Source organism: Oryzias latipes, chromosome 15 (genome assembly GCF_002234675.1).
Source record: "Oryzias latipes chromosome 15, ASM223467v1".
NCBI classification, from domain to species: Eukaryota; Metazoa; Chordata; class Actinopteri; order Beloniformes; family Adrianichthyidae; genus Oryzias; species Oryzias latipes.
The window spans coordinates 6,586,127-6,605,438 of record NC_019873.2 but is presented as its reverse complement, the minus strand read 5'-3'; the positions used below and the strand labels follow the sequence as shown (position 1 = coordinate 6,605,438).

At 43.4% G+C, this 19,312-nt stretch overlaps 3 protein-coding genes across 4 annotated transcripts in view; 1 reads left to right on the top strand and 2 right to left on the bottom strand.

Moving 5' to 3' along the window:
* The window catches only part of LOC101155292 (tetratricopeptide repeat protein 7A), a 76,574-nt gene extending 65,387 nt beyond the window's left edge, over positions 1-11,187 (bottom strand). For both annotated transcript variants that reach the window (XM_023963404.1, XM_023963405.1), the window contains exons 1-4: positions 11,094-11,187; positions 10,152-10,335; positions 7,427-7,590; positions 7,167-7,335 (exon numbers count right to left, since the gene is read on the bottom strand). In XM_023963404.1, the coding sequence (XP_023819172.1) occupies positions 7,167-7,335; positions 7,427-7,590; positions 10,152-10,335; positions 11,094-11,150 (574 nt within the window). In that variant the 5' untranslated portion in view covers positions 11,151-11,187. The remainder of the gene's footprint in view (positions 1-7,166; positions 7,336-7,426; positions 7,591-10,151; positions 10,336-11,093) is intronic.
* A 463-nt stretch (positions 11,188-11,650) lies between these two features.
* Positions 11,651-13,735, top strand: mcfd2 (multiple coagulation factor deficiency 2). The gene is made up of 4 exons (XM_004076926.3): positions 11,651-11,780; positions 12,266-12,448; positions 12,525-12,684; positions 12,747-13,735. Exons 2-4 carry the CDS (start codon positions 12,267-12,269, stop codon positions 12,876-12,878), a joined length of 474 nt encoding a protein of 157 aa, XP_004076974.1. The 5' UTR covers positions 11,651-11,780; position 12,266; the 3' UTR covers positions 12,879-13,735.
* A 2,056-nt stretch (positions 13,736-15,791) lies between these two features.
* On the bottom strand, positions 15,792-19,303 carry LOC101168730 (homeobox protein prophet of Pit-1-like). The gene is made up of 3 exons (XM_004076925.4): positions 18,982-19,303; positions 18,226-18,455; positions 15,792-16,325 (listed from the first exon to the last, which is right to left on the bottom strand). Exons 1-3 carry the CDS (start codon positions 19,073-19,075, stop codon positions 15,960-15,962), a joined length of 690 nt encoding a protein of 229 aa, XP_004076973.1. The 5' UTR covers positions 19,076-19,303; the 3' UTR covers positions 15,792-15,959.
* Positions 19,304-19,312: the final 9 nt, after the last annotated feature.

Sequence of the window (19,312 nt, the reverse complement as noted above, 5' to 3'; positions counted from 1 at the left end):
GTCAGCAGCCTCAGAAATTGCAGGTTAACAGCAGCTCAGATTGGAGAACAGGTCAGTGGCACACAGAGTTCTAGCAGCAGACACATCTCTACAACAACTGTCAAAAGGAGACTGTGTGAATCAGGCCTTCATGGTAGAATATCTGCTAGGAAACCACTGCTAAAGAAAGGCAACAAGCAGAAGAGACTTGTTTGGGCTAAAGAACACAAGGAATGGACATTAGACCAGTGGAAATCTGGGCTTTGGTCTGATGAGTCCAAATTGGAGATGTTTGGTTCCAACCACTGTGTCTTTGTGCGACGCAGAAAAGGTGAACGGATGGACTCTACATGCCTGGTTCCCACTGTGAAGCATGGAGGAGGAGGTGTGATGGTGTGGGGGTGCTTTGTTGGTGACACTGTTGGGGATTTATTCCAAATTGAAGGCATACTGAACAGGCATACATAACAGCATCTTGCAGCGGCATGCTATTCCATCCGGTTTGCGTTTAGTTGGACCATCATTTATTTTTCAACAGGACAATGACCCCAAACACACCTCCAGGCTGTGGAAGGGCTATTTGACCAAGAAGGAGAGTGATGGGGTGCTGCGCCAGATGACCTGGCCTCCACAGTCATCAGACCTGAACCCAATGGAGATGGTTTGGGATGAGCTGGAACGCAGAGTAAAGGCAAAAGGGCCAACAAGTGCTAAGCATCTCTGGGAACTCCTTCAGGACTGTTGGAGACCATTTCAGGTGACGACCTCTACAAGCTCATCAAGAGAATGCCAAGAGTGTGCAAAGCAGTAATCAAATCAAAGATGGCTACTTTGAAGAACCTAGAATATGACATGTTTTCAGTTGTTTCACACTTTTTTGTTATGTATATTTTTCCACATGTGTTAATTCACAGATTTGATGCCTTCAGTGTGAATCTGTCATGTCATATATGTCATGAAAATAAAGAAAACTCTTTGAATGAGAAGGTGTGTCCAAACTTTTACGTACTGAATATTTCCTTTTTTTGCCTTCTTTTGTATTTTTTCATTGTATGCAATGAACCAAATACAATCCAGAATTCAGTTTTCTGTTCCATGGTGTGAAATAGAACTCTCAAAATGAATGCTTTCATAGAATATTTTCTATGAATAAATGAGTTAATTATGTCCAGCAGTACAAGAAAAATCCCATTTGCGTTTGTGGAAAACCAGACGCTCATGCCTGTAGATGGACTTTCTGGTTTGAATCATCGCCAGAGGGATCGTGAACTTTCTGAGACGGAAAGAGACCTGGAGAGGGGCAACGCCGCCACATGCCAGACGCCGGGCCAAATCAAATAAACAGACAGCTGTCAATTCTCTAGGCATCATGGAGCAAACATTCACATGGGACTTTCTTCCCACAGCACAGGAGTCCCACTGAAAGAGGAGAACCCTCAGTGCCCCACTCTGTCCTCCTTGATTTTCAATGGGAGAGAATTAAAAACAAACAAAGGAAATCTACATCTGACAGTTATTGCAAGAAAACGATATCCTGCTGCAGAAGAATGAGGTCATATCCTTTTATCAGGAAGTGGGGAGTTAATGGTATAATGATGATGAGGGAAACCAGATTATGAGAGGCATCGTTTTCTGTGATTGGGATTTTTGCCCTTTAAAATGCTTCTGATTTTTCATAACTGGGATTTATGTTGTTTATTCTTTTTTTTTACATGCAGTCACTGTTGGTTTTTCTCTTTTTTTCTTTTTCTTGCAAGTTTAAACCTTCATGTATTTCACACGTAGATCCGCGGAGACAGAGACACAGAGGAGCCGCATTTGGACATTTTCCTCTTTCAGAACTGACGTGAAAAACTAATAACAGCTCGGAGAGGTCAGCTTTCCAATCAAACTGATGTTTTCCAGCTTCTCTCCATTTGCTTCCACAGACTGGATTTCCCAGCTCATCCCCATAAAAGGTCATTCTGATTTCAGCGATCGTTCCCGGCAAAAGGATGAGGAGTTCCGTTTGTTCTGCGGTCTTTGAACGCAGCCTTCGCTTCAGCCCTACTGTGGGTTCATGCTGGGAGTTCAGAATAGCACAGCTGCAAACGGCTCTAAACAAAGATAAGATTCAGATCTGATGAGTCCTTTTAAGGCGTAACCAGAGAAAGCTGAAGCTCAAAGTCGTCTCACAGCGCCGCCATGATTCTGACAGGAAAACAAGTGAAACAACAGCATTGTGTTTACGACTGTTTCGTAAAACACAATGGAGAGGTCCACAGTCAACATACATGCACTGAATGCACCTCCTCATTTAACTGATGTCCACCTCTATTGCTCTCATCTGACTCTTAATACGTCAAAGTCGTCTGTTATGATTTATTTAGAGAAACTATAATTCCTTTATAAATACAGCATTGAAATATAAAGAGTAAATAGCTTTTTTTCATTCATTTTTCTGTTTTACTTTAGACGAAGGCACACATGATTTCTTAAAAATGAGTCACCATGCGCAGCCCAATCTGTTGACTAAACACTAACATTCATGCAGAGCAGTGTTGTATTTTCTTGGCTTTGCTGCTCCTTCTGACTTCTACTCAGTGAGAAATGGGCCAAGACTGCACAATCCTGGTCAAACAGAACCATAACATCCAAGCACCAAACAGATGAGAGGCATAGACACTCGATTGGATGGAACCTAGACCAGAGGCGGGCAATCTTATCGACTTGTGGGCCACAAAGGGTTCTAAAATTTAATAGAAGGGCCGAACCGGGAGCAGATGCCTGGAGTGTTTTGAATGACATGGAATCTGGATGAAAACATTTTGATAGAAAATTATAATTTATTTTAGAGAGTCAATTGCACCCATGGTTTCATATAAAACAAAAACTTGGAGAAATGCTGCGTTCATGTGGTGTTTGTATGATAGGAAGAATGAAAAACAGCTAATCTTCCAACACCACATGGATGCTAAAGCAGGGGGCCCCAAACTTTTTGTTTGAGGGCCACATAACTTTTTTCTTCTCTGGTGTAACTGATTTTAAACATCTTTAGTCTTTCTTTTATTGTGAAGCACTTTGGTACCCTTGAAAGAGTTCATTCATTCATTCATTGATTCATTGATTCATTGATTCATTCATTCATTCATTCATTCACTCATTCATTCATTTATTCATTCACTCATGATCCTTTTAATAAAATAAACAAAACAATTTATTAAATAAAAAACTAGTGCAGTGTTCCCTCGTTTATTGCAGGGTTTTTTAAAAGTAACCCGGGATCAATGAACTCCACTGAGACAGATGTTTTATTGCAGAAGCATCTCCTCACTTCACACTTTCTACACTTTTCTCAATCAGACATTTTCAGGCTTTTCCCTCTTGTTTGAATTCTCAAAATTCAAATTTTCATAGAAATTTTAGATTGAAAACAACGTTCTGATCGCGATCAAAGAATTCTGTAGATCTGAAGAGCAGTGGGTTTCTGTACAGGAGACACAGAGATTGATTGACAAGGTCTCCATCCAATCAGGACACAGAACAGAGTGCATTGTGTGAAAAAAAAGCAGCATAATCGCTCTACGAAGGAGAAAGGAAACATTGTTTTCTGTTCTATTTGACAGGGATTTTTCATTTCGGGGAGCGGACTGTAGAACGGTTTCTGTTTTGTTTGTTTTCTTAACTTGTTCTGTCCAACAACTGAGCAAACAGATGAGGGCTGAAGACCTTTTGTGTTGGACAGGTTTTACTATTACAATAAGGGGTTGTGTATAGGGTTGTGCCGATGGACGATATCATCGTCCATCGTGATGGGTGACTGACATCCCGATGGAGAGACCACCATCGTGATGCCACGCCCCCGCCACGTTGCGCGTCGACACCATAAGCCGCGGTTACATGTACAAAATATCTTGATGGGATCAATGGTCGGATTAGAATCCAACCGTGTACATGGGCCCAGAAAAATGTTTTCAGAATATAAAAACGTTCACTAAAGTCACACTTTCCGTCGGAATAAATCATCCGCACATGCGCAGTAGGGTTTGAAAACCGGAAGGATAAGCCGAGCGGCTTTTTTTCCCCAAACTTTATTGAATGTAACAATTCAATACAAAGCAATGTATAAACAGCGCCGAGCGGCTATATACATTGACATGTCAGCTCGGTAAAATACGAGACGATCTTCTAAACGTGCCTTTAATAATGTTACGGTTATTATGAAACACCTGTTCGCTCATCATTTGAATTTTAATCCGTGTGGTCAGTGCTTTTTCTGAACAAAGCCAGGATTAGCAGTATGCTAACACGGGCTAACAACATTAGCTTTGGGTGGTGCTGCTTGTTGGCTGCACGTAAACATGTAAGAATAACATCAGCCTTTATTTAGTCGGGACACGACTGGAAACACAAATCCGCGTGATTGTTTGAAGGTTTTCTAAGGACTGAGCGACTGTGTGCTGATGATCCGAGCTGTGCTCAGACACACACTTTTAGACCCGGTTCTGAGTTCGGTTGTTTGTACCCCTAGAGCTGCGGGACGGATCGCAGTCTTCAAATCTCCCACATACCGCTCATGTAGCAAAGCACCCCCCCCCCCTTCCCCTCAAACACAAAGCTGTTAGTCCGCGCTCCGCCGGTCCACTTTTACTTTTTTTGTTAAAGTCACTTCCCTCAGTTTATACTGGGTCATCGTGGATTAGTCATTAGTTGGGAAATAAAATGAAAAAAGCAAAAAAACGAATAGCAGTTATATAAGAACGAAAAATGTAAAAATACCCCCCCCCCCTCCCCCCCGACGATGTCATCGTCCATCCCGATGGTTGACAGCAAACATCGTCAACGGCTAATTTAAGGGACATCGCCCAACCCTAGTTGTGTATGTTCGGATAGCCAGGGTGTATATTTGGATAAACCCCTTTTGGTTTTGTTTTCTGCCCTTTTATTATTCTTTATCTATTTTTTACATTTTAAATACATTTTCTCTCTCTCAGAGAGGAGAAAAGTGAGAAAGAGGGGGAGGGGAGGGGGTATGGTAGATCTGCTGGACAGACAAGTATTACATCCAAGAGTGAAATTCTGACACTAAGGTGAGCAGAACATATCTGTCCATCAACACTGTGGGTTAGGAGGAGGGAAAAAGCAGACAGGGAGCAGTGTGACAGTGTGCACGTGAGGGTGGAGATGCATGCACGCTGCCGAAGTGAACCATCTGATTATTTGGGGAATCAGATCCTTCCCAGCCAGACCAGGAGAGAGGGGGCAGGAGACCCCCGGACCCCCACCGGGGAGCATTGGCGACCCCGTCGTCAGGGCCCCAAAACCACAGGACAGGCCCGCTCCGGGTTGGCAGCCATTGGGGCCACTGGGCACTGGGCACCGAAACGCTGGCCAAGGATGGAGCCAGAACCCAGAGGGCCCAGGAGCAGCACACCATCCAGCCGGAGCCTCGTCACCGCTGGCCAGCCCCCGGCGCCCGACCCAAGCAGCCCAAAGATCAGGATCCCACCTTTGTATTGTGGTGTGGGTGTGTAGTGTGTGTGCTGCAGGTAAAATAGGAGATCTCCAGTGGGGTGACGGGCCCCAGTGCTGCCCAGCACCCCGGGGGGTGGGGGGTCACCCCCCGGGAAGCCAATTAGCTCTCTGAAACAAGAGTTTGATCAACATCCACAAAATTCATCCCATTTGAGAGTATTTGATGCACGAGAAGCACTTAAGTGTCTTCCCATAGAGCCACAGAGCTTCCCAGTTTAACACCTAACCAACCAGGACCCATCAGGGGGAACGACTTGCTGTCGTGTTTTTAGGTTGTCCCTGCCCGCTACCGGATCTGCCCCTCTACACGCCGTACAGAGAGAACTAACAGAAACAGAGTCAAACATGACGGTGGTTGGGATGTTTGTGGCAGATTTGCTTTCTCAGGACCTCCATAAACTGAGTGATTAAATCTTGAATTCTAAGCTCAATCAAACTGTTCCACCATTTGTGAATGACCTCAATCTCAAAAGATAACTGGCTAACAATAAAAACATGACGGTTTTGGGTTCACTCTAAATCTGATTAGACTTCCATTTCATGGTTTGAAAAGCTGGAAAATCATCGGTATTTAAAGCTATGACTCTAGGAAAAGCGTAGCAAAATTCTAAAAGTGTGTTAATTTAAATTGTTCCAAAAACAACAGCTGAAGCACAGAGAAGGATTTGCTTTGATACAAACATTAATGTGAAAAATCTTTGATTGTTTTTGTTCTAAATGAAAAAATGTGGTTCCCCTCAGCTGCTGTTACATGACCACACACTTGGTAAACAAACGACAAAGTGACTTCTGTTCCTAAAACTGTTGCACTGAATTATTTCAGACAGAAGTCCCCCTCAGATGTGAAGCATGGTGCTGTCATGCAACACATTTTTTGTGCAAATAAAATTAACCATGGCCTGTTATAAATGAACCACATTAACCCTTGTGCTATCCCAGGCACTTTAACATTGGGAGTTGGGTCATCTAGACCCACTAGACAGTGCGCTGAACCTTTTTTCTTCAATGATTTGTGATCTTCACTGGTGTCCATGGATTACATGAAATCTTTCCACCTTTATCCACCTTTGTCATGGTAGGGAGAACACGTCAATGTAAGGGTGGGGTCACCTAAGATAGCGAAACAGTGATACTTTAACAGCCATAGTAAAGCAGCCGTCAAACTGCTTTTCCAGATCTGCTTTTTTCCTCATTTTCAGTCCCAGACCAGCTTCAAATGGACTTTATGAAAATTCCAGGTGTCTCCATGAACTTTGACATCATGTTTCTAATTCACCCTTTGCGTTTTAAAAGAGGCTTCACCATTGACAAACAGCATAAAGGAGATATATTCAAAATAAACTATTTATGATTTATCTCCTCTTAATTTCTCTAAATCTGATCCAACTCGTGAGATCTACTGTCCTGCTTGTCTTCCGGTCATTCCTGCTCTCTCCACCACTGATCAAATGATCGCAGGTTCTCTACACTGCAAAAACAAGCCCCTCAAACTCCAATTATTTTGCTATTGAAGAACCTTGTTGATAAGAGTATTTTTCATGCAAAATAGAAAATCTTTTTGCTTCAGATTCAGTTCTTGTGGTGCAGAGGTTCAGTAGTGAGTACAACAGCTGGAGTAGGCGACTCGGGCCTCTCTGACTTTAGAGGAGGCTAATACGTTGAGACGTGCGTACCTTTGATGACGAACGCCTCTGCCAGCAGGCGGAGGTGGTAAGTGGGCTGATCGTCCTGTGTCAGCTCTTCGAGGCCCACCCGGGCGCACATGCCCTGAGCGTCCCGATAGCGACCCTGCGCGTAGTGCACCTTTGCCATCAGCAGCAGCGCCTCATTCAAATATCTGGGCTGCAAAGCAACAGCCGAAAAACAACAGACAGCTCAGTAAAGTGACATGAAACAGCTTTACAGTGAGATGAGTCCTAAAAACTGGACTGACAGTGAGACGACCCCGGCTCAGGACGGCGTTTAGATAGCCTTTCGCTTTGGACAGTCGGGGTTGAGTGTTCTCCATCAAAGGCGTGGACTTTCTTAAGAGATCCATGTTTTCCAGCAAGCACTCCTCCAGCAGGGCTTCAGCCATCAACAGCGTCCCATAATCATCTGAGGAGACATTTCAAAACCTTCAAATCAAATGAACTTGCAGGAGAAGTCAGGTTGTCAAGCTTTAAACTTGTCTCAAAGAGCTTTTGAGCTTCCTCCCGTCCTTCAGAGATACGTTACATGAATGTAAAAGTGGCTCTGTTCTGTCAGGATCTTCAGATTGCTTCTACACGAATCCACCCTCTCCATGAAATGCTTCCTGTTTAGCTTGATTTTCTCTGTTCGTGTGTTCTCATGCCAACTTTTGGAGCTGTGTTTAATGCACCGACACAGCTTCTCCTTCATTTTCTCTGCACGGCCGAGGCCAAGCCTATCACAGCAGGGAGGAAAACCGTCCCCAATCACAGAATCCGTTTGAAGGCCTCCGAGGCCGAACACAGGAAACGCTCGGTGTCGTGCACTCAAAGAACTGTGACTTTCTGAGAGATAAAAAAAAAACTTTAGCTGGTTTTATAAACTGCAGTCATAAGAACACTGCTCTATTGACCGTAAGTTAGGCTGTTAAAACGGTTTTTTAACCAAACCTTTGTTTTAGGAAGTCACCTGAGTTACACACAGATCCTTTTCATTTGAGTTCACATCTTTTTTTTTTAGTCTGCAGTACAATTTTTTTTTAACATTTTGGGAGAACCAGGACTGCAATCAGCATTGACATAAATTAGATACAAATTTGAGATGTTAATTTACCTTGATTTATTCTTAAAGTTTCTGTTTTGTGTTCTTCAAAAGTAAAAATGTAAAAATATATACATCTAGTTATTGGAAGGAATGCAATGTATGTATAGAGAAACCTGTACAGAAGCAGTCGACCCTCCTCCTCTTCCTACTTCTCAATGGAGATTTTAGTTGTGGGAACAACTAAAAAAAACAGCACTAGCGAAAATAAAAACGCCAGAAAACCATTAAAAGAATCACACAAAAGAACTGGAGGACTCAGCAGAGACTCTGAAATCCACGCTTCTTGCAAATGTTGCAGCAGGTCATTCATTCCCACCGCCATCAGACGGCACGACTCCTCGGTATGACCACATCATCAAAAAGATGTGCACAATATTTATCTAACTATTATATATTTTGTTTGTTTGATCTGATATTTGGTGAGCTGTAATTGTACTATCATCTGTTTTTTCTTTGAGTGAATTTCTTCCTGTGAGATACAGAAAGTTCAATTCAACTCAAATGTTTGGTTCAAAGTTATGCAGCTGTAGTTTGATCCAGCTGCAGTGACATTTGTGTTGAAGGTTGAGCTCTAAATCAAAAACCATTTCAAAGATTTCTGACCTGAGTGCGAGCGTTCAACGCCCAGTTTTGCCGTTTGTTCTTGGGTGTATATTTTTAGCAGCAGGACTAATGTCTACAATGAAATTGGAGTTTTTTCTTAGGTTATTAAATACCTTTAAAAACACATTGGCTTGTTCTGAGTACTAAGGACTGTGCACGACTTGTTCCTGGATGACTTCACCAAGAAATATTGTTATGAAGGGAAAGGTTGGGGATCCAAATCTAAACCTTGGGGCACACCAATTTCATTTCAATTGACCTTTGAGGAAAGATGATTATTTTTGCAAAGATTTTCAGTCAGAAATCCCTTATGTCCGTAAAAAAAAGGTGAAAAGGGGACTCTACTTTAATGTTGGAGACAGAAACAGTTGTTTGTTTTAAAGGGGAGTCTGTTTGAATCTTCTTGCTTTTGCAGCATCACATTCTTCTGTCCCTATAAGACCTTCATGTGTGATGCATCATGTTCGCTGTAAAATCATCAGTTATTCCACCGGGACGCATTTGCAAACAAAGGAACAGCTGCTCAGCTGTAGCGCCCCTGAACAGGCTGCTGCTTCATACAGGTGTTGGGGGGGGGGGGGCAGGTGAGTTACTGACTCAGCTACGGAAAGCTTCAGGAGGCAGGAGGAGTGACATGTGTGTTTGTGTGTTTGGAAAGATCTCAGGAGGACGCGTGTCACCTTTGGATTATGCGCAGACACTTTCCTTGTGTCTATTGTAAACCTAGAGGGAGGGGCCCTTTACTATGTGTGTGTGTGTGTGGGGGGGGGGGGGGGGGGGGGGGCTGGCGGTCTCTGATCCACTGGCAGAACTTTCCTCCACTTCCCTGGTGTTTTTATTTTTATATTTTTATAAACGCATCTGTTCATAAGAGATCTGACTACTGCTCCTGCTGCAGGGGTCCAAAGTCCAGCCGGAACGCTGTTAACTTTGACCTCTGCTGCTCTGAAGAACACTTCTGACTTTATTCAACTTCTTATCAGGGTTTCAACTTGTCGAACACCGTTTAAAAAGTTAACTTTCTATGATTTTGGTCTGATTCCGGAACCTATCCGCGGCTATCAGTCCACTTTACGCGTCCAAACAAAACTTTTCTGTCTGTGGAAACAACTTCCTGAAAGTTTCAGTATAACTAAATGTTTTTTTAAAAAAAGCTCCAGCTTAATCCTGGAAAGTTTTTAATGACTCATCTGAATATAACAAGAGTAGACTTGACAGTTGGAAACATTAAAACTGTGGACACATTGAAGGTTGTTCTCCACTCCACCATCATCACTCACCGTCCTCGTGGATCCGAGCCCCGTGCATCTGCTCCACCATCGACAGCAGTTTGCCCCACTGGCATTCAGCCCTGTAGCGCTCCAGCTCCGGCTCCAGGCGCACCGGGGTGAAGGAGACCCGGGATGCCATCGCAGCTCGGTCCCTGTGACTGTACTCCCCAGACACGATGGGAGTGACTGCCGACTACCGGGAGAAACACGCGCGTAAAGATAGGGGTGGGGGTGGGGGTCATCACGGTGTGCAGACAGAGAAGCGCATCAAACCATCATTATTATTATTATTATTATTATTATTATTATTATTATTATTATTATTATGCAGATGACCTCTGTTCCTGAATCGGTGTGTTTGGTGTTTGGAGAGCTTCTAAGCAGACTGCTCTTAGGCCTGTCCCTAATCTTTTCCTCGTTATCACTAACTGGATCAGGTACAGCAAGGCTTAAGAAACAAACAGCGATGCAGACAAAGCCTCTGCAGCTCAGCTGAATCAGGTTAGATTTCAGAAAGGACCTTCATAATCCCTCCTTGCTTCTGTTTATTTATCTTTTTAATGCCCAATTTTCTAAATGGGTTCACTGAAGGGGTAAAAACCTCTATTTGCAATTTCTTGGCTTGATTTGTTCAGGAAAATTGACAGGTTGATGCTGAATAACCCCCCGGTTTTTGGCTTGGCTACAGAATGATACATCTGTAAATCACAAGAGTCTCTCACGTGTAAAAATACAGTTTATGCAGCACAAGACAATTCTTTTCAGAATAAATAACAAGGGTGGGATCAAAACTGCAATCAATCACAAGAAAGGAGGGAATCTCACTCTAATCCGCCAACATTTGGATGAATATTCGATTTTAAATCACTATAAGGGGATAACACGAGGAGAAAGCTGCTGTTATTTACTACTGAGAGTCTAAATCTGCTATTCTAAAACACTGAAAGAAACCTCCAGCCTCCTGAAAAGAGATTTGGCGGAATCGTTTTCTTTCTGGAAAGTTGACATTTGCTGAACATGAACACACGCGTGTCCTTCTCAGAAAACGCTCAGGATTCAACAGCTGAGCAGCGGAGACACGCCCCCTGCTGACGCAACAACGGTGTTCCCTTCAATTACTTTCAAAGGTGTATTTAAATATACAAATATGTGATATAACAATCACGATATTTTTAAACAAATAAAAACACACACATTATGTCGTAAACTACGAGGAGAAATTTTTTTTGCTCACAAGTGATTTCAAACTTTCTCAAGAGAATTCTCGACCCCAACGGCATTTCCGGTTGTCAGAATATCGAATGGTCTGTAAATGTAAGGTTCAAATGTGTTTAATATTATGTAGTTTTACTAAACCTCATCTATACAAACCAAGTTTTACTCTTAAATATAAATGACAAAGTATATATACTTTTTTCTTTTTTTTGTCATTGAAGCACGTTCACCAACATGTCCACACTGGTTGGGAGAGTTATCTTGTTTCAATTGTTTCATCTTGGATTGAACTAACCAATCACAAATGAGCTGTCGTGTCCAAAAGAAACTACGGGAAGCCAGTTAGCTCAAAAAAACCCATGACTGCTAACAGTCATCTACAGAGGCAAAAACACGGCGGTTCTCGGAAAAGACATTTAAAAAGTAGGTATTGACCCCCCCGTATTTGATAAACATGTCACACCATATCTTATTTTCGTTTAAACATTTAAAGTGGCACGTAAACGTCGACGTGGCAATAAAATTAGCGTTAAAAAGTTACCATGTTTTTAGCTAGCGTTCATGTTTTGGTATTAAAATACATTCTTACCAACTGTTAATGTTAGTTTCGAGTTGTGTTCACAAAGCTGATTAGGTGTTAGTGGTTTTGTAAAAATGGTTACATACTTTTGAACATATGGTGAAGAATGGATTATTGCATTGTTAGTTTGCATCATTCTGTTTAGCTCCTGCAAAAAAATACAGATCTAAAGCAAAGTATTTGTATCTTTCATTCAGTTTATTGTGTTGGAAGATTATACTGATGAGTGAAAAGTTTGAGGGATAATTCAGTTACAGAATTTGTAAAATAATAACATTTTTAAAAATTCATGTTAAGGTTTTTTCACACATTTCTCATTTTCCATCAGAATGAGAAGCAACAGGTGTGCCCTGCAGATGGGAGGTGCGCTCCTCCTCCTCCTCCTCTCCCCGTTACACGTCCTTTCTCAGGTCCCGCCTTACGAGCAGCAGCCGCCACCGATTGTGGGCAGTGCAGCCCACATACCCAGCCAGCACACGCGTCTGGACAGGAACATGGTCCAGGATCAGGAGTGAGCGTCCTCTCTGCCTGCTCCATGTGACCCCAGTCTGGGTTTGTTCTAACCTCCGCCTTCGTCTGTTTGTTAGCCACATCATGGAGCATTTGGAAGGAGTCATAGACAAACCAGAGAAAGAGATGACGCCGCAGGAGCTGCAGCTGCATTACTTCAAAATGCACGATTATGATGGAAACAACCTGCTGGACGGTCTGGAGCTGGCCACGGCGATCACGCATGTCCACAAAGAGGTAGGAGCTGCGTCTGTCCCACACGAACGGAGACGGCAAAATAAAACGCTCTTTTGTTTCAGGAAAAGGGAGAGCACAGTCAACCCATGAAGGAGGAGGATCTCATTGCTCTGATCGACGACGTTTTAAAAGATGACGACAAAAACAACGACGGGTACATCGATTATGCCGAGTTCGCCAAATCCCTGGAGTAGAGTCCATTTGGTTTAGAGGAGTTGGCAGAAAGGGGAGAAGAGCGTGAAGCTAAAGGGAAGGAGGCCTCCACATTTGTTTTTCTGCCGCTCACGCCTAATAATCAGGGCTGTCTGTAATTCACAAAGCTGGTGACCGTTCATTTGGAGCAGCTGTTGGAGCACAACTCATACCTCTAGAAATTTGATCAACAGATGTGCTGGAACACGTGCCATTTAGCACATCTGTAAAGTCCTGTCAGTCTCGCCAAACTCCCAGCTGCTTTCTACCAAAGTCCAACAGTCAACGTCCCGACAGACTGGCCGCAAAGACGCGCTTGTAACCTAAACTAAAACTGATGCTGCCTCCATCTGCCAGGCTGCTCTAGCATTTACTAAAACACTGTCAAACTGACTGAAGTATTTCCATTTCACATGCAGCCGCTCACATGGAGTTTGAAGCTCAGCATTGTGGACCAAACAAGCTCGTCTGTGAGTCCGGTTCACAGGTTGGTTCGGTGACGACAGAAACGTGGCCTTTACTTGATCCAGATGTGTGAATGAATGAACGGATGAGATGCTTCCACACTGAGCCCGCCCGGCGCCTGTGCAGCCGTCATCCTTTGGCCTCTGAGGTGAAGCAGAGCTGCACTGACGTCACCGTGGTGACGGTAAAGCACTTGAATGTAACTTGTTCGTTTCACACGCTCGCTGCCTTTAAAACACGTCAGGTCAAAGGTTGTTGAATCCATCTGTGACTTCTTCTACAGTGTTTTTCATGTAGATGAGTGCTGTGTTTATTGCCATCCATTGATGATTCTTATGTAAAGATATAATAAATCAAACTCTGGAGTATCAAATAAATCAAAGAGTCTAATTTACAAGCTGTTTTGTCATGTTTTCTTAATTTAACTGAGCAGGGAATTAGAAAACAGATGTTTTTGTGTGTTGAAGTGCATACTCTACTATCCTAATGGTTATTTAATTTTATAATTATGCACAAATCTTCACTATAATCTTAACATGATTTTTTTTTTCTCCAAATTATAAACTAATTTTAAGACCTACTTTTTTTGTTTTTTTACATGGCTGTCGTTCTGGTGATGGAGGACATATTTAGAAAAAATTAAGCTCAAAATTGCATTTCTGAGTATTTCAAGTTATAATTCAGGAGAAAACTAAAATGTATTTTAAGTGATTTTTTTTTTTGTGATTTAGAAAACACGCTGAGCGGGCCACAAGCTCCCAGCTCTGAGCTCTCAGCAGCAGGGAGGGAAAGAGGTGCTTCACACAGCTCAGGGGGTATTTCTAATGAACTAGTGCTGCTCTGCAGAAACTATGTCCTAGATTAAAAACTACAGATTTTTTACTTTGGCTAAAAATGGCATCATAATTAAACACCCAATGGAGATCCTTTTACAATAGGTAAAAAGAATAAACCCATTTGGGAAGCTTATTAGTAAGTCTGTGCACAATTTTGTTCCATTATTTATTGCTAAATTAACACCCCCCCACCTAAAAAGAGTTGTTTGACCCTGTGTCAGTTTGACCCTGTGTCAGTCTGACACAGGGTCAAACGGGATCCATGTCTCTCTTTTTTCTCTTAGGGTGTATTCACACTGGCAAAATCCTTTGTTTCCAGATCGAGTCCCGATTGTTGCGTTTGGTCTGTATTCAGGCTGGGATCAAGCGGAGCGTTCTGCTACCGATCAAAGCTTGTAAACAAAATCACCTGACTAAAGATCTCGTCAGTCATTGGTCAGGAACCACGAGCGCAGGTCTAAAAAGGACCACGACAGACTCTTGTCCTTATCAGGACAGTTAACTTACTGAAACTTTATATGTCGATTATCAGTTTTGAACATCAGGATCAACACATTTTATTTGTTACTTTGGTACGGTGGAGGCCTGCTGCAAGGCAGTAACTGTCAAAGAGACGTGCCGTGTGTGCTTCAACCCTTGTGCTATCCTAGGCACTTTAACATTGGGAGTTGGGTCATCTAGACCCACTAGACAGTGCTCTGAACCTTTTTTCTTCAATGATTTGTGATCTTCACTGGTGTCCATGGATTACATGAAATCTTTTCACCTTTATCCACCTTTGTCATGGTAGGGAGAACACGTCAATGTAAGGGTGGGGTCATCTAAGATAGCACAAGGGTTAAGGAATTACGAGGTAGCTTTTAGGGTGACATCACTGCAGCGCTGGGTGTGCAAAGAGACACAGAAAAGCATGTAAGAAGCGTTTTCAGCTGTGTTAAAATAAATGTTCTAATAAATAAACACTTGGACCCTTTTTTCTGTTTGATAACACGAAAATCGTTGCTTTACATTTGTCTGCAGCTCATCGGTTCCTTCATTCCTACTGTGTTTACGTCGGCTACTGTGGCCGTTTTGGTCCAGTTGTTTGGCTCCGAGGATGGAACCAACAGAGCAAAACGAAGCTCAGTCTGATAGGAAACAAACAGAGACCACCTCCAAAGATGGGTCCAAGAATGGACCCTGGTCCGAGACCGGAAAATATGTTCCAGATTATCGGGGGAAAAGGACTCTGGTTCACTTTCAGCGAACCACATGTTTCCAGTCTGAATACAAACTTAAGTTCACGGAATATTTTAAGGATTTTTTTTTTCAGAACAACAACCAAACATGCTGACTGTAGGGCTGCATGGTGGTGTAGTGGTTCATGGTTTCACCTCACATTGTTTTGAATCCAAGCTTGGACCTTTCTGTGTGGAGTTTGGATGTTCTCCTCACGCATGCGTGAGTTTTCTCCAAGCACTCTGGTTTCCTCCCACAGTCCAAAAACACACTTCATTGGCTGATTGTTGACACTAAATTGTCCCTTAGGTGTGAAAGTGTGTCTTCATGTGGGCCTGCAAACAGACGGATCTCTAAGTAGGAAATAAAACAAGGTCTGTATCTCAGGCCCCACAGGAAGTTGGAACATTTGACGACGACAAGTCAACAGGAACTGGATGTTTTTAGACTTTTTTTCACTGCATTCCTCAGTTGTAATATGGCAGAGAAAGGCTTTATGCTGTGAATAAGCACACAGATTTTCTTTTTTACACTTTTTATTTGAATGCCTTCTTTGGTTGCTGCTCAGTTCCAGTGGGAGGCCGGCTCCAGCGGCTGCATGGGGGCCAGTGAGAACATGGGTGAAGGGAGGTTGCCCCTCAGCGGACCGTACCAGTCATCATGCTGGGCCGCCGCCGGTGGGGGGACACTGGGGCATGGGCACCGGCTGACCGGGCCCGGGTGGCGAGAGTAAGCCCCAGTGGGTAGCATCGGGGACAGATGGGGAATGTGAGGAAGTGGCTGTGAGTAGTACTGTCGAGACATGCCGGACGGCTGGATGTGCATGCCGCCCAGCAGGCCCCTGGGGCCCGACACGACCCCCCCGCGAAGCACCTTTCTGGAAGCCCGTTCCTGCTTGCGCTGTTTGGCTCTTCTGTTCTGAAACCAAACCTGCTGAGACAAGCATGCTTGTTATTGCAGCAAAAATGGAACATTGTGACCAGGAATGAGACCTGAATAGAGACAGAGACTTTGATTTCAATCATTCCTGTCATCCTGAAATGATTTAACTATTATACCATCTGACTGGAGATGGTGGTATACAGTGTTGCAAACCAAAAACAAAAAATGGATAAAAACAAATTCAAAGCAGAAAACACAACAAAACAATCAACTTCACAGTGAAGATGAAGAAAGTACCAATTAGAGGGACAGGACACAGAGAAGGACCCCTGATTTGGCACCGTTTCTGTCTTCCGCATGCACATTTTTATAGAATGTTCTCATTGATATTTCAAGACTTGTAACGTTTTTGCACACATGTAGATGTATCCGTCCTAAAGTCCCATTCCGATCTTCTTTTTGATCTAATGCAACAGCGTTCCCAGTGGTCATTTAAAGAGGACTATGTTGTTTCTAAGAAAATTAAATAAAAAACATGTTGTTTTCTGGGACAAAGTTTGTCTGTTGGCACGGAGTAAGATGACCCCCCCCCCCCCCATCTATTTACACTCCCTCCTGCTAACTTACAGCCCCTCAGACCCCTAACCGAACATTACAGATGAAACAAAAATGACAAGCGGTATTGGAGCTATCCAGCCGTCCAGTTTAGATCCAGATTCCAGCTCAGACGAGGAAAAACAAAGACGTACGTGGATCTATATGTCTGACAGTGGATGCTTCAGAATGGACGGAGCAGGAAGCTTGTGGGCCGCCCAGTGTATTTTCTACAATCTTTTTCAAACTATATTTTTTCATCTGCTCCTGATTCACACTGATTTGAATAAAGAAATATTCAGAAAAGCAAGTTTGATGTATCTATGTCCTCCATCATTAGAAAAAGGCCACAAGAACATGTTAAAAACACCCATTTCATCATGAGCCGGGGCAGCTGTGGTGCAGCTGTAGAGCGGTCGACCCATGATCGTAAGATTGCAGGTTTGATTCCCGCCTTGCACGCCCATATGTCGAAGTGTCCTTGGGCAAGACGCTGAACCCCACCTTGCTTCTGGTGGAAGGTTGGCGCCAGTGTTTGGCAGGTGAGCCGCAACCAGTGTGTGAATGTGACTGTGACTATAAAGCGCTGTGGGCCCTCAAAAGAAGGTAGAAAAGCGCTATATAAGTATACGTCATTTACCATTTTACCATCAGAGTGGGTCTGTAAATATTCAGAGAATTACATGGGTATACAAAGCTCTTGGAATTCCAAAAAAGAGAAGCTGAGGTCTGCTGTTACGGAGCTCCAAAAATGCTTGGATGCATGTTGCACGTTTGTTCATTGGTGTCCAACTGACTACTTCAAGAAAAGTGTTAAAGAAAGTGACATTTTACATCATTTTTTAATTTCATTTTGGTCCAGAAGTGATCAGTAAATGAATATTCATAGTGTATCACCTGATGATCACTTCTGGACCAAACTCCAGCGGAACCAGAACCATTTGACCTTACCTTTTGGCTACTTAATTGGCAGTTTTTGAAACACTCGGAAAATATTGACTTATTAGAATGATCTGGCCTGAAAAGTGGATCACAGCTGTGTCAAATATTGAATTTTGACCTCTTTGTGGAACCCCTCTGTTCTGACTTGGCCCTTTATACACGAATTGAGTTGAATTAACCCTTGTGCTATCCTAGGCACTTTAACATTGGGAGTTGGGTCATCTAGACCCACTAGACAGAGCTCTGAACCTTTTTTCTTCAATGATTTGTGATCTTCACTGGTGTCCATGGATTACATGAAATCTTTCCACCTTTATCCACCTTTGTCATGGTAGGGAGTACACGTCAATGTAAGGGTGGGGTCATCTAAGATAGCACAAGGGTTAAAGCATAATGTGCTGAAGGCCCCCACCTGTATGCGTGCCTCGTTGAGTTTGGTGATGCGAGCCAGCTCCTCTCTGCAGTAGATGTCAGGGTACTGGTTCTGCCCGAAGGCCCGTTCCAGCTGCTCCAGCTGCTTGTGGCTGAAGGTGGTGCGGTGGCGCCGTCTGGCCGGGGAGGGGTAGGTCCTCTGTCGCCTGGTCATTCCCGCCGCCATGGAGGTCTCTCCCATAGCCCCTTTCCGTGCCGACTCTCTAACATCTGCTTTCAGGAGAAAAAGACCTAAAAAAAGAGCCTTTGTGTGGAAAAGGCCTAAGCAGACAATACTCATTCTCCTGTTTCCTCTCTTCTTCTTGAACTTGGAAGAATGCAAATTACCAATGACCGTCCAAAATAAAAAAAAGAGGGATTACACCGACTTTCTGGTTCCCACTGTCATAAGCAACCTGAGAGCCACAGAGCTTTAGTTGCTGAACTCAAGCTCGTGAGAAAAAGATACCAGAAACTGGAGGGATTTGACCGAGATTACCTGCACACTCTAACAAAGTGACCAATTCGTCCAGCCTGGCTGCTCTGACCCTGGGCCCAGTGTTAGAAAAATATATATAATGATTTTATTTGTGTTTTATCAGCAAATATATTAACCTACAGTCTTTGTATGCTCTTTAAAAATGGGGTGTGAACACCAGAATCTCTAGAAGACACTCCAGAGTTTAAAAGGTCACTGAAACAGTAAGTTAAAGACTAAATCAAATTTTTGTCATGGTTGTGGTGTTTGTGGACTCACCTGCACTGGAGCTGACGGTTGCCATGTCTGCGTAAACTTCTGTGTAGTCCTGCAGATTTGTCGCAGCATCCCCCGCCGCCTTCACCTGTGCCATCTCCGCAGGTGTGTGGCCGCTCAGGTACGCAGCTAAATGCTGGGCTGCATGTCCCACCCATCTCAGTGGGGGTGGACGGTAAACTTGCTGCACAATGACCCCTAACACTCTTGGTGGTTCAATTCCCTTGGATTCGTCTGGTAGGACGTTGGTTCATTTTGAATCAAAGGTGGAAGACTTTTTTCGCTCACAGTTTGCGGGATTTGCAAAACATATGCAGTTTAGTTTGAGTTTCCA

Bases quoted from the DNA above. Each gene is read 5' to 3' on its own strand.
- mcfd2 (XM_004076926.3), top strand. From the start codon at position 12,267: ATGAGAAGCAACAGGTGTGCCCTGCAGATGGGAGGTGCGCTCCTCCTC. The intron at 12,449-12,524 runs GTGAGCGTCCTC...TCTGTTTGTTAG, and splicing joins AACATGGTCCAGGATCAGGA to CCACATCATGGAGCATTTGG. The intron at 12,685-12,746 runs GTAGGAGCTGCG...CTTTTGTTTCAG, and splicing joins TCACGCATGTCCACAAAGAG to GAAAAGGGAGAGCACAGTCA.
- LOC101168730 (XM_004076925.4), bottom strand. From the start codon at position 19,075: ATGGCACAGGTGAAGGCGGCGGGGGATGCTGCGACAAATCTGCAGGAC. The intron at 18,456-18,981 runs GTGAGTCCACAA...TCCTGAAAGCAG, and splicing joins AACCGTCAGCTCCAGTGCAG to ATGTTAGAGAGTCGGCACGG. The intron at 16,326-18,225 runs GTGGGGGCCTTC...TTGTCTCAGCAG, and splicing joins TCAACGAGGCACGCATACAG to GTTTGGTTTCAGAACAGAAG.